General features: G+C 38.3%; 1 protein-coding gene across 10 annotated transcripts in view; it reads right to left on the bottom strand.

Annotated features, from left to right (window-relative positions):
- LOC106089764 (poly(rC)-binding protein 3) overlaps positions 1 to 15,160 on the bottom strand; it is a 517,304-nt gene that overhangs the window by 90,695 nt on the left and 411,449 nt on the right. For 7 of the 10 annotated variants that reach the window (XM_059370962.1, XM_059370957.1, XM_059370963.1 and 4 more), the window contains 5 exons: positions 3,141 to 3,197; positions 2,946 to 3,062; positions 2,769 to 2,865; positions 2,526 to 2,689; positions 2,148 to 2,267 (listed from right to left, as the gene is read on the bottom strand). In XM_059370962.1, the coding sequence (XP_059226945.1) occupies positions 2,148 to 2,267; positions 2,526 to 2,689; positions 2,769 to 2,865; positions 2,946 to 3,062; positions 3,141 to 3,197 (555 nt within the window). The remainder of the gene's footprint in view (positions 1 to 2,147; positions 2,268 to 2,525; positions 2,690 to 2,768; positions 2,866 to 2,945; positions 3,063 to 3,140; positions 3,198 to 15,160) is intronic. The other 3 variants (XM_059370961.1, XM_059370964.1, XM_059370967.1) reach the window with 1 other exon arrangement.

Raw genomic sequence — 15,160 nt, 5'->3', positions numbered from 1 at the left:
GTTCGAATCCTGGCGAGAAATCAGATTATCATTGGACATAAACTTGAATCGAACTGCACTCGTTAATATGTGAGAAGTCTACTCCTGTTCCTTACTGGAATGTTCATGGGTAAATTTGCATTTGCAAGTAAATCACAAATAGTCCTTTTAATCATATGCTGGATTTATGGCCGCAAATTTAAATTTAAACAAAATGAACGCGGACCAATGTACTTAAATAGTTTGAACTAAAAAGAACGTACTCCATCAGACTGAGGCGCCATCTAGCAAAGAATGGTGGCTCAAGACGAAACGGTTAGTATGTTTATTGCACAGAACGGCGATAAAATCTAAACCTTGATATTTTTTGTTCTGGTTTTTACTTTTACTTTTTACATTTGTCACACAATTATGAAATTATCTCTCAAGTAAACAAAGACTCACTTAAACAATTTGTGATACAAAGTACTGAAAGTTCACAGCATCTGGTGGGAGTCGAACCCAAAGTCCCGCAGAGGTAGGTGGAGCTCAACTCAACCACATGTATTGTAAAACATCACAGTGGTGGTTAAGGTTAAAAAAACAAAAAACAGAGAGGCGTTAATCTGTGCAGAATCAAGGCGTTTGCCTTTTCATCCGGCATTGTGAAAAGAATTCATCGGAAGGATAAGAGGGAAGATGAGGAATCACAATGGACCTCAATCGGTCCAACATGGATGTGGACCGATGACTAATGTCTTGGCATCATCATCCGCCAACCCAACCTAAGGTTAAAGTGAGGAACTTTAACCAATTTAATATTTTAAATTTCTTCAAATTTGTTGCTTTCATAAGGCTTAAAGCCAAAAGATAAACCTAAACATATGATTGATACGATGAATTGGAATAAAATCTGGAAACTGATTATAACAGCGTTGCATAACGTAATATTAGCTACCCTGTCATTTGACACAATCTCATGGCAGCCGGTTGTACGTACCGGATTGGCCCAAGAGCTGTCACCTCAGTGTACAACACACTGCTGTAACAACAACAACAACAACAGCACAATTATATTTAGTCCAAAATCTCAGTTGGGGTTGAAATGTTCATTTATATTATAAGTTACACAACATCAGGTTGCAGTTCGTACAATGCTAAAAATTAGGAACAAGATCCAATTGATTGAAATAGGCCCATACTTAATTTGAACAACATTAGTTTGGTGTAGGTTTATCTATACTACGCTGATGGTTGATTACATATACGTTTTTTGTCAAAAGCTGTTAAATACGGCCTTCTGATTCGTATTCAGAACCAAATTATATTGGCTAAAGCGTAAGTGGATGCATAAGCCATAAGTGTCACAAAAAAAATCACAAAGTTAAAAACACTCTGCACCAACATTTTGACACATCAAAAAGAGTTTTAGCTTCCCGAACATGGATTTAATTAAATAGGGCCTAGCCTACAAGTTTCAGGTTTCAATTATCAGCTATTCATTGGTATATATGTATTTAGTAATAATTGCTTAAGAGAGTCATAAACCACAGGAGTTTGATGAAACTTCTGAAAAGTTTTTCATTGCTGTGATTAAGTTTTAATGCATACATACATATATAACTACTTTAAAGAACACTTTGTGATAGTTGATAAAACTCATCATAGAGTAGATCAGAAAAAAACAGAAGGCGGCGGACGATAGAAAATTTTTTGTGATATGGCTTGGGAGAAGAGGAGTTGACGGGAACAACAGAACAAAAAAAAAAAAAAAACACGAAGGGGACAATTATTGTTTCCACCATGTGTAAGCAGCGAAACCCTGCAGGGGAACGATGGACACGGGAGTGGTGGTGGCATTAATAAAGTAGCGGAGAATAAAAGTGTAGCATCCATAGAAAATTAAATATCAGACCAAGGAGACGAGGTGGTTGTAGAGAAATTATAATGTAGTTAAACGCAACACAAACATTAATCGAGAGAGGAGAGTAGAGTAGAGAAGAGTGATTGCAAGAGAGAAAAAGTTGACGGCATGTTGTACATAATAAAGCCAACTTTATGAGCAAAAGGCACTAGTGGTTGTGGGATGTTTGGCGGGGGATTATGGTAAAAAAAAATTACTTTCTTGTACTGACTGACAGACTGGAAAACAGGTTAAGGAGGATTCTAGGAAGTACATGCTAAATTACCTCTTGTGCGGGTACAGCGTAATTGCCCTGTATGGTAAAGGCTTGCCCATTAGCCAAGATGACGGGTCCAGACACTTGTGGTTTTGGCCTATAAGGGATGGTAGCACCTCTTGGAGGCGACTGTAATTAAATTAAAAACAAATATTGTTATTATTAGGTTTGTAATACTGCAAACAGCGAAGCAATGTGAGGTAGCAACTTCGCTAAATGTTTAACTACTTGAACCATAACAGTTTACAAGCAAACAATACGATAAAAAAAGCTAAAGTCGGCATTCCTCCTCCACAATGTAAGCACTTCATTTTCTTTGTTCCTTAATTTTCTTTTCTTAATCTGGGAGGGGGAAAAACACCGACTTCATATGCAAAGTAATCCCACCTCCAACATAACAAGACAAATCTGATAGATGCACTGGGTAATCTGTTCAGCTGTGCCGCTTAGAGTAACGGCACGTTCAGTTGAATTCGGCAACATTTCACTAGCCACCTGAATGGAGCATCCTGTTGTCTGTCGTATTTCCTTAATTTTTGAACCACTTTTGCCTGCGTTAAAAAACAATCAACAAAAAACCACACAATTATTACTGGTCAACTGGTCAATCAAATTTGACCACGAACATACCAATTAACGATCCACATTGACTGGCAGGCACAATCAAACGAATTGGTATCTGTGTTTTACCACCTTTGTTAACATCATTATTAAACTGCGAGCACCACTAATGCAAAGAAAACGTTGTTAGATTTTTTTTTTTTTTTTAACAGCGGTATGCATGATGCCGCAGGTTGTACTACTAACCTCTTCGAACTTCTTGGTGATTAAGGTAAATGCCGAGTAAATTGCACTAGTTGTACCAGACACCGTGACAATACGTTCCGGACATGAACCATCAGATATATTGATTTTTGCGCCAGACTGAAAAACAACGAAATTCAAACACAAACAATGGCACATTTTTAATAATAAAAAAAAAACAACTTCATATAAACTTACCTCTTCTCTAAACCTATTGACAATTTCGCCCTTTTTGCCGATAATACTGCCAACTTCCTGCAATGAGACATCGAAATAGGGAATTAGAAAAAGTTGTATATGCCATAACATGATTTGAAAATAAACAAGTAAAAGCGTGCTAAGTTCGGCCGGGCCGAATCTTTTATACCCTCCACCATGGAGCGCAGTTGTCGAGTTCTTTTCCCGACATCTCTTCTTAGGCAAAAAGTGATATAAGAAATGATTTGCTCTGCTATTAGAGCGATATCAAGATATGGTCCGGTTTGGACCACAATTAAATTATATGTTGGAGGCCTGTGTAAAATGTCAGCCAATTCGAGTAAGAATTGCGCCCTTTGGGGGCTCAAGAAGTAAAATAGAGAGATCGATTTATATGGGAGCTGTATGGGGCTATAAACAGATTTAGACCATAATCAACACGTATGTTAATGGTCAAGAGAGGATCCATCGTACAAAATTTCAGGCAAATCGGATAATAATTGCGACTTCAAGAGGCTCAAGAAGTCAAGATCCCAGATCGGTTTACATGGCAGCTATATCAGGTTATGAACCGATTTAAACCTTATTTGACACAGTGGTTGAAAGAAAAAATAAAAAATAAAAAAGTCATGCAAAATTTCAGCCAAATCAGGTAGGAATTGCGTCCTCTAGAAGCTCAAGAAGTCAAGTCCCCAAATCTGTTTATATGACAGCTATATCAGTTTATGAGCCGATTTGAACCATTTTTGGCACACTTGTTGGATATCATAAAAAAAACATGTCGTGCAAAATTTCATTCCAATCTGATAAGAATTGCGCACTTTAGAGGCTTAAGAAGTCAAGACCCAAGATCGGTTTATATGGCAGCTATATCAGGTTATGGACCGATTAGGACCATACTTGGCACAGTTGTTGAATATCATAACAAAACACGTCGTGCAAAATTTCATTGTAATCGGATAAGAATTGCGCACTCTAGAGGCTTAAGAAGTCAAGACCCAAGATCGGTTTATATGGCAGCTATATCAGGTTATGGACCGATTAGGACCATACTTGGCACAGTTGTTGAATATCATAACAAAACACGTCGTGCAAGATTTCATTCCAATCGGATAAGAATTGCGCACTCTAGAGGCTCAAGAATTCAAGACCCAAGATCGGTTTATATGCCAGCTATATCAGATTATGGACCGATTTGAGCCATATTTAGCACAGTTGTTGAATATCATAACAAAACACGTCGTGCAAAATTTCATTCTGATCGGATAAGAATTGCGCACGCTAGAGGCTCAAGAAGTCAAGACCCAAGATCGGTTTATATGGCAGCTATATCAGATTATGAACCGATTTGAACCATACTTGGCACAGTTGTTGGACATCATAACAAAACACGTCGTGCAAAATTTCGTGCCAATCGGATAAGAATTGCGCACTCTAGAGGTTCAAGAAGTCAAGACCCAAGATCGGTTTATATGGCAGCTATATCAAAACATGGACCGATATGGCCCATTTACAATACCAACCGACCTACACTAATAAGAAGTATTTGTGCAAAATTTCAAGCGGCTAGCTTTACTCCTTCGGAAGTTAGCGTGCTTTCGACAGACAGACGGACGGACGGACGGACGGACGGACGGACAGACGGACGGACATGGCTAGATCGACATAAAATTTCACGACGATCAAGAATATATATACTTTATGGGGTCTCAGACGAATATTTCGAGTAGTTACAAACAGAATGACGAAATTAGTATACCCCCCATCTTATGGTGGAGGGTATAAAAATAAGGCGGTATTGTTAAAATTTTATAGTTCGCTAATATAAATTTTGGCATGCAATAATTTGATATAAAAAAAAAAAAAACTTTTAGAATGGCATCATTTTATAAATTTCGCTCCGGAGTTTCAAGGTGTATGCTCAGGTGAGAGCTTCCGGGCGCGTCCACAGATTGCGAACTGTCCGATGCTCCATATACGGAGTAGCTGCAACGTCAGTCGCGCACAATCAGCGGTATCGAGTGGAGAGTCCCAGTGAGTGGCTCTTGCTTAAGTACAGTACAGAGTGCTTGTGATACTCGATATGACAAGGCAAGTTACTGACGTCTTTAAATAACCAATACCATATGTTATCACGGCGATCGGCCCTATGAGCTGGCTCACCTATGGAGCTTGACGAGGATCGTTCCACATATAAATGTGGCTACAACAATAACAACAACAAGGTGTATAAACTTCGAGTTTATAAAAATTTACTGATTTTATACAACAAGTCGTTGAAAACACAGCAAAATTAAGCGCCTCGAGGTCTCTCCCAACACTTAACCTTTCCATCGGGTTTTTGGTCTTCCCGGTTTGCATATACCACCGTGTTTGCCTTCAAAAGACTTCTTTGTTGGAGCTTCTTCATCCATTCTGATAACATGACCTAGCCAACGCAGCCGTTGTATTTTGATGCGTGTAACTATGTTATCGTCTCATACAGCTCGTGGTTCATACGTCGCCCATATTCTCCATTATCGCAAACTAGTTCATATATTTTGCGAAGAATCTTTCTCTCAAATACTCCAAGCACTGAACTACTATAACAACACAGGTACTATCAGTGTCTTGTATAGTGTAATCTTTGTCTGTGGAGAGGTGGCCTTGTTTCTTGTTTGTCAGTATTATTCTTCGCTTAATCTCAAAACTCGTGTCATTCGTTTCGGTTACGGCGGTGCCGAGGTAGATAAAGCTACTGGCTATCTCAAAGTTGTGGTTCCACACTTTCTTAATTTTCTTTATCTGCTCGGTTGTGCAAGGCGTTTTTGGAGTTGAAACCATTCATTTCGTCTTTTCTCCATTTACGGCCAGACCCATTTTCACTGGCAGCAGTTACTACTTCCGGTGACCGACCTAAGATGTCGATGTCGTCGGCATAGGCGAGTAGCATGTGTTCTCTTGTGAGTAGTGTGTCATATCTATTCACATCTGCATCACGTATAATCTTCTCCAGCAGGATATTAAAGAGATCATACGATAGGCTGTCTCCTTGTCTGAAACCTCGTTGGGTATTAAATGGTTCGGAGAGATTCTTTCCTATTCTTACAAAGGAACGCGTATCAGCAAGTGTCATCCTGCAGAATCTTATTAATTTTGCAGGGATACCAAACTCAGACATGGCTTGAAATACCTTTGAACGTAAAGGAGTATCGAAGCGGCTTTGTAGTCAACGAAGAGATGGTAGGTGTTGATTTGTCCTTCTCGGGTCTTTTCCAGGATTTGGCGCAGTGTGAATATCTGGTCTAGGGTGGATGTACCAGGTCTAAAGCCGCATTGATAGGGCCCAATTATCTCATTGGCTTTAGGTTTTAATCTTTCACACAGTACGCTCGAGAGTATCTTGTATGCGATGCGGAGGAGACTTATTCCTCTGTAGTTGGCACATTGCGTCTTGTCTCCTTTCTTGTGTACGGGACATAGTATGCTGAGGTTCCAATCATCGGATATGCGTTCATACGCTTTATCTGCGTGTCGCCTCCGATCTTAAATAGTTCAGCGGGCAACCTGTCGGCTCCTGTTGCCTTGTTGTTATTTAGTCGGGTCACTGCTACTTGGACCTCATTCTGACTAGGAGGTAAACATTCTATATCATCATCAGGGATTGGTTCTGCGGTATCCTCTTCGCCGCCAACGTCGGACACTAGCAGTTGGGTAAAATGTTCTTTCCATAGCCTCAGCAGGTTATCTGTGTCAGTTACCAGATTTCCTTCTTTGTCTCTGCAGGAGGATGAGCCTGCACCAAAGCCATCGGTTTGATGTTTAATTCGTTGGTAGAATTTCCGGACTTCATTCTGATTCCTGTACATCTCAAATCGCTCACACTTATGTCTTTCCATTTCCTTTTTCTTTCTGCGGAATAGACGTTTCTCCTCTCTCCTTTTCTCCCGATACCTCTCCTTCGTCCGACGCGTTGCTACTGATTGCAGGGTTGCTCTATATGCCGCGTTCTTAGCTTCAGTACACTCTTGGTCGTACCCTGGGTTTCATGGAAGAGGCTTCCGGTATCCAAGTACGGATTTCGCCGCATTTTCCATGGGGTGGGCAATAGTTTGCCACTGCGCCATTATATCATCGGAACAAGGAGTGCTTTCATCAAGCAGTTGGGTCAGTCGAGTGGAGTATGCCGCTGCCATTTGTTGTGTCTGCAGCTTTTCAATGTCCAGCTTCCGTGCAGTGTCAGATTGTACTTTCCTCGCCATGTTCAAATGGGTGCGAAACTTTGCTGCAACAAGGTAAAGATCCGAATCTATATTCGCTCCACGGATCAATCGTACATCTAACACGCTGGATGAATGCCTTCCATCTATTACAACGTGATCAATTTGGTTTCTCGTGTTTTGATCGGCTGAAAGCCATGCGGCTTTGTGAATATTTTTATGTTGAAATCTGGTACTATTAACTATTGTACTATGTTTTTTGCCGCTGTGAAATCTATCAGCCTCAACCCATTACTGGATGTTATCTCGTGGAGGCTAAACTTTCCGACTGTTGGACCAAAAATGTCTTCCTTTCCTATTTTTGCATTAAAATCTCCCAGAACGATTTTAATATCATGGGCGGGGCAGCGGTCATATTCTATCTCTAGGTGCTCGTAGAAAATAACCTTGGTCTGCTCGTCTTTGTCGTCATGCCGCCATGCCGTCGGGGCATGGGTACATATAAGGCTGATGTTGAAGAATTTGGCTTTTATGCGGATTGTGGCTAGCCTCTCATCCACCGGAGTAAAGCTGGAGACAAAGTGTTTCAGTCTCCGACTAACCACAAATCCACAGCCAAATTCAAGCCTCGTGTTATGTCAGCTATAGTATAGTTCGTCACCATTTGATGTTGTAGTGACGCCATTCCCAGTCCATCGCACTTTCTGTAAGGCGTGCATGGGTTTTGTGGGATTGCACAGTAAAATTAAAAATAGCGTCGGCGATAAGATGCACCCCTGCTTTACGCCTTTACCATAGATGCTCCGTTTGTAAAACTTTGAAATATTCATCTGCGATCCTATAAAGTATATATATATATATATATATATATATTCTTGATCGTCATGACATTTTAAGACGATCTGGCTATGTCCGCCCGCCTGACAATCACGTTAGCGTCTAACCGAATACAGCAATTCGTTTGATATTTTGCACAAATACTTCTCATCGATGTAGGTTGTTGTTGTAGCAGCGTGTTGTACACTGCACTGCGGCAGCCCATGCCGATGAAGGACTCCATTGGGTCAATCCGGCACGTACAACCGGCTACGATGTAAATCGTAGGGCACTATAAATGGGCCAAATCGGTCCATGACTATGTATATCTCGCATATAAACCGATCTCCCGATTTAACTTCTTAAGCTGCTATATCTCAACCTATATCCCGATTTGACATCTTGAGCACCTGCAGGAAGCAGTACTTATCCATATGTATAAAAAATCTAAGGGTTTATTGCTTGATCACTCACTAAAATTATATATTGGGTTGCCCAAAAAGTAATTGCGGATTTTTCTTATAGTCGGCGTTGACAAATTTTTTCACAGCTTGTGACTCTGTAATTGCATTCTTTCTTTTGTCAGTTATCAGCTGTTACTTTTAGCTTGCTTTAGAAAAAAGTGTAAAAAAAGTATATTTGATTAAAATTCATTCTAAGTTTTATTAAAATGCATTTACTTTCTTTTAAAAACTCCGCAATTACTTTTTGGGCAACCCAATAGTTTTGACCTATAAAGAGAAACCTTGCATAGAACTGCGGGTATATAAATTGTTATCAATTCCATATGTCGGCAAAAATTTAAATAACTTTTCAATTTGATTAAAACCTTTTCAAATTGAAGAGGAAATAACACGTGTTTGCATCTTTCGATATTGACAAGACTACAGAATGTTGATTTGCTTTTCTCATTTCCACATCAATAAAATCGTGGGAAAGTATGAAAATCTGTGCCTTAATATTTTGAAATTGCAACCTTTTGAAAGAGCAGCGGGTTGCCTGCTTGCCATGCTTGCTGTAACAGGGGAAAAATTGTGCATCATTAGGTATGAAGTAGGGGTAAATAGGAACCTGCTGTTGTTGCCATCGTTTGACGGTGGCATATGACGATACATTTGACTTGGTCGGTTGATCAACACTTGCACTCGTCTCTAGCAACAGTCTTTTGCATGTGTTGTTAATCTGTTGTTGCAACAATTGCTTCGCGATCATTATCATTATTTTTCTTTCGATGCATGACACTTGCACTTGTCGTTCGTTTTAATTTATTTCTGTGTGTCTGCACAGTGGTATTTTTATCATTTGATAATAAATAAAGGGTGATTTTTTTGAGGTTAGGATTTTCATGCATTAGTATTTGACAGATCACGTGGGATTTCAGACATGGTGTCAAAGAGAAAGATGCTCAGTATGCTTTGACATTTCATCATGAATAGACTTACTAACGAGCAACGCTTGCAAATCATTGAATTTTATTACCAAAATCAGTGTTCGGTTCGAAATGTGTTCATTCACCGTAACGTTGCGTCCAACAGCATCTTTGAAAAAATACGGTCCAATGATTCCACCAGCGTACAAACCACACCAAACAGTGCATTTTTCGGGATGCATGGGCAGTTCTTGAACGGCTTCTGGTTGCTCTTCACTCCAAATGCGGCAATTTTGCTTATTTACGTAGCCATTCAACCAGAAATGAGCCTCATCGCTGAACAAAATTTGTCAAAATTTGAACACATTTCGAACCGAACACTGATTTTGGTAATAAAATTCAATGATTTGCAAGCGTTGCTCGTTAGTAAGTCTATTCATGATGAAATGTCAAAGCATACTGAGCATCTTTCTCTTTGACACCATGTCTGAAATCCCACGTGATCTGTCAAATACTAATGCATGAAAATCCTAACCTCAAAAAAATCACCCTTTATTACACGAACATGAGATGGTTAATAATATGAAATGTTCTTCAAGCAATATTTGCACTGACTTTCTATTGCAGCGTAATAATAACAACAAATATAGTAAAACCAAACGCTGAAATACGTCATGTCACGTCTCCTAAACAGAAATGTGAACAAGATTATCACCTTATGAGGTATTGGGCAACATGAAGAAGAAGCATGCAAAAATGCAAATGCAAATTTTAACCTGCTTATGGACAAAAAAAGAATCTGTGCAAAATTTCAGCTCAATATCTCTATTTTTAAAGACTGTAGCGTGATTTCAACAGACAGACGGACAGACGGACAGACGGACGGACATGGCTAGATCGTCTTAGATTTTTACGCTGATCAAGAATATATATACTTTGTAGGGTCGGAAATGGATATTTCGATGTGTTGCAAACGGAATGACAAAATGAATATACCCCCATCCTTCGGTGGTGGGTATAAAAATAAGGCGGTATTGTTAAAATTTTATAGTTCGCTAATATAAATTTTGGCATGCAATAATTTGATATAAAAAAAAAAACTTTTAGAATGGCATCATTTTATAAATTTCGCTCCGGAGTTTCAAGGTGTATGCTCAGGTGAGAGCTTCCGGGCGCGTCCACAGATTGCGAACTGTCCGATGCTCCATATACGGAGTAGCTGCAACGTCAGTCGCGCACAATCAGCGGTATCGAGTGGAGAGTCCCAGTGAAACGCTGAAATACGTCATGTCACGTCTCCTAAACAGAAATGTGAACAAGATTATCACCTTATGAGGTATTGGGCAACATGAAGAAGAAGCATGCAAAAATGCAAATGCAAATTTTGTCCATAAACATTCCACTAAGGAACACCTCTTTGGAGAGAAGTTTTACATGGCATAGTACCTCACAATTGATGCCAGCATTAGGACGGGAAAACCACCGCTGAAATTTTTTCTGATGGTCTCGCCAGGATTCGAACTCAGGCGTTCAACGTCATAAGCCGACTGGCTATCCTCTGCGCTACGGTGGCCTCCCCGTATGTCATGCATTGCCTGTATACTACAGTTGTCAGATTGGTGGAAATCGATTTTAAAGTCCACCTACTGCTCAATACCCTCCAGATCCAAAGAATGACACCGCCGCTCTGAGGACGACGCCATTTGATGCATAGAAGACAATGCTACACTTAAGCCTTTGGACAGTGTGACAAGACAAGTTGAAGCGACCACTGCTGTGAGAATAAGGGAGCTTCTCTTTGGTCTAGCAGCGCTTACGGGCAGTGTGTTATCTTTGTCTTAGCCGCTATTTGATAAAAGGTACTTTACCACTACACCTTATTTAGTCGATAGAAGCTACAATATCCCTTGTAATAGAAGGTTCGTAGACTTCTACACGGATGACTCGAGAGACTGGACGACCATATGGGTTTTGGGAAGAAGAGCTAGTTATGCCGAGAAGAATTGGTTACACCGAGAGGGTTACCCGACAACTGCTGTATGTATCAAGAGGACAAAAATTTTGCAAACTTTGCCCATGAACTTTCCACTAAGGAACAGGAGCAAATTTCTCACATATCAATGAGTGCAGTCCGATTCAAGCTTAAGCTCAATGATAAGGGGCCGCAGTGTGACACCTCTTTGGGGAGAAGTTTTTACAAGGCACAGTACCTCACAAATGTCGCCAGCATTAAGAAGCGATAACTACCGCCGAAAAAATTTTTTTTTGATGTTCTCGTCAGTATTCGAACCCAGGCGTTCAGCGTCATTGGCGGACATTCAACCTCTGCGCTACGATGGCCTCCGTCTGTTGATTTAATTTTAAACATTTGCTATTTAATAGTATAAATTTTTAGTCTAGATTGCAATCTCTATATGCATAAGAATGCTTTCTCTGAATTGATATTTAATACATCGAAACTCAGTAGTCATCACAGTGCAATAGCTGTAAAAACGTACAAAAATGAGACGAAACGCAAAAATAGAGAATCAACAGAAAGAGTTTATGCAATTTAACTGAAAAAAACGCCTCAGACACAAAAAGAAAAAAAACTATTCAAAAGAAACAAAAAGAGTACAGGCAAGTATTATAACATGGTACCATACACCAAGTAAGTCAGTCTGCAGGCCAGACAACCAGTGCAAATTGAATTTCAACTGATTAAGAACAAGTACAGCTCAAAAGCAACACCACACATAATAATAATGCTACAAATACACCTACTATACACTCATAGAATTTTTTTCTAGAATAAACAGCAAAAATGTTTGCTGAAACAGCAGAAAATCTGCTGAAAATGGGACAGCAGCAATTTGTTGCTAAAACTGCAAACATTTTCATCTGTTTTCAAATTCTAAAAGTTAAAAAAGCTCAAAAATTTATATAATTATCTTATTTTTCCATTTTACAAGCATATAACTTAAATTTTTTGTTTTAAATTTTGTTTAATTTGCTACTTCTTGATCGAATTTAAATAATAGTAGCCAAAATAACTGCTACTATTATACCCTTGCCTTTAAACAAAAAATTTGCGCCTAAAATTGACAATTTTTTATTAATATATAGCAAGTGCCTCAATTGTTGTTTAGAAGTTCAAAAACTTTGAATGGATTTATTCAAAAGTGTAAAATCTTAAATTTAATTAATTTTTCTGTGTGTACGATATGTCCTCCACAGCCTTTTCAACTTAAGTGGTTAAGCATACACTGAAAAGAAATTTCTTATTCGTATCTATGTAAAATGTACCATGGGTTGAGGTTAATTTTTATTTTTTACAGGGTATTATAACTTAGTGAATTAGTTTGTAACACCCAAAAGGAAGAGAGATAGACCCATTGATAAGTATACCGATCGACTTAGAATCACTTTCTGATTCGATTTAGCTATGTATGTCCGTCTGTCTGTCTGTCTGTCCATGTTAATTTGTGTACAAACTACAGGTCGCAATTTTCATCCGATCGTCTTCAAATTTCGTATGGGCATGTTTTCGGCCTAGAGACGAAAGCTATTGAAATTGGAAAAAATCGGTTCAGATATGGATATAGCTCCCATACATATGTTCGTCCGATTTCCAGTAATACAGCAGTAAAATAGTCATTTATTAACCGATTCTCTCGAAATTCGACAGGAAGGATTTTCTTATGACTCTCGATATTACTGGTGAATTTCATAGAAATCTGTTCAGATATATATATATATATATATATATATATATATATATATATATATATATATATATATATATATATATATATATATATATATATATATATATATATATATATATATATATATATATATATATATATCGCCCGATTTTCACTCCTAGACCCACTGCAAGCGCATTCATTGATCAATCTTCCCAAAATTTAGTACAACGGTTTCCTCGACGAATTCTACACTATCCATACAGTTTGGTCGAAATCGTTTCAGATTTAGATATAGCTCCCATGTATTTGTTCCTCAGATTTTCGATAATTTGTTGTCATTTGTCAACCGTACTTATTACATTTTGAACATATTTGCTTTGCTCGAAATTTGATACAGGAATTTAATAACCTATCTGGATACATCAAATTTATTTCACAATTAGATGTAGCCCCCCCCTTTTGTGTTTATAGGGTAGGTGTAGAGTATTATAAAGTCGGCACCGCTCGACTTTTGCCTTTCCTTACTGGTTTCGATTTTAGTTTTAGAATCTTCAATACGGAAATGCCAATTCTAAATTTGTTTAATCTAGGTGGTAGTAAATTTTACACCCTCAACCCATTTATATTTAAAAACTTCCTTCATTATCAAATTTGCGATCCAGTTCTCTGTGTATCTTCTCATTTTATTATCTTGGTTAGACCGATGTGTTTTGGTAGTTATAAGTGCAACATGAAATGGTGTAAAATTTACCACACGTCGACGTTTGTGACATTTTTTCTTTGAAATATTTATACCACCACTTTTCCAACAAGATAACTATTCAGAAAAAAATAAATAAATACCCAACGTCACGTTTCAAAAAAATTAATTCGGGAGTCTGTTTGTATGGGAGCTACATTGGTGGAAAAAATAGGGACAACAGTTACCAACAATGATATTGCACAAAAGAGTAAGAAAACATGATTACTTCTGTATAAGACTAAACCTGAAATATTCGTAGACATGTGACACCTTGAACTGTGAACTTAAATTTGATATTAAATCTCATGTAATTCACGGATACTAGTTATGGTGATTGTTTCGGTAAATTCACTTGGAAAAAATAATAGGAACACTTATTAAAACGTTCCAATTACTAATCAACTTTCTTCTTTTTGTAAGAAAAACAAATGGTTACCACTGACTCACATGCTTTATTGCAATATTATTTTCGTAAATTAAAGGATTAGCACCTCAAAATGCTTCTCGGAGTTCAACCACCTGAAGAAGAGAAAAAAAGTGAAGTGAATTAAAAAAAAAAAAACATATAAAAACCGTCAGGTTCCATGATAGCGATAGGCTCTCCAAACTCGGCACAGAAAGCTCTTGGAAGAGAATCCAGCGAGTCAGGACGAATGCTTTGAGTCGTTAACTTACATGAACTGTCACTTAAAATACATTTTTCCTCTGCAAATGGAAATATTTTATTCCCTAAGATATCCAACACAAATTTTATCCCTAGTCCAGAAAATTCGATACGAACCTGATAAGAAAAACACCCGCAAATCACCATTGGGACGCCACCATGTTTCACAGCCTCTTACGGTTGCTTAATATAAAGAAGGCTGTGAAACGGAGTGGCGTCTCATTGATGATTTAGGGGTGTTTTTATGTATCTGGTCCGTATTCCATTTTCTGGATTAGGGACAAAATGTGTGCTGTGGATTACAAGAATATGTTGGGGAATAAAATGTTTCCATTTGCCGAGGAAAGAATTGCCCTAATTGATAGTTTATTTAAGTTAACGACTCAAAGCACTCGTCCTGACTAGCAGAACTTTCTACTTTAAGAACTTTCTGTGCCGAATTTGGTAGGCCTATTGCTAAACCTTATTGAAACCCACTGATGCGTAAAAAAGACAAAGATTTGAAACTTTCCTTATGGTTTTTATGTGTTTTTTTATCACT

Source organism: Stomoxys calcitrans, chromosome 1 (genome assembly GCF_963082655.1).
Source record: "Stomoxys calcitrans chromosome 1, idStoCalc2.1, whole genome shotgun sequence".
In the NCBI taxonomy this organism is placed as follows: domain Eukaryota; kingdom Metazoa; phylum Arthropoda; class Insecta; order Diptera; family Muscidae; genus Stomoxys; species Stomoxys calcitrans.
Note: the sequence above shows the minus strand (reverse complement) of the source record. Positions and strands in the feature narration are given on the sequence as shown.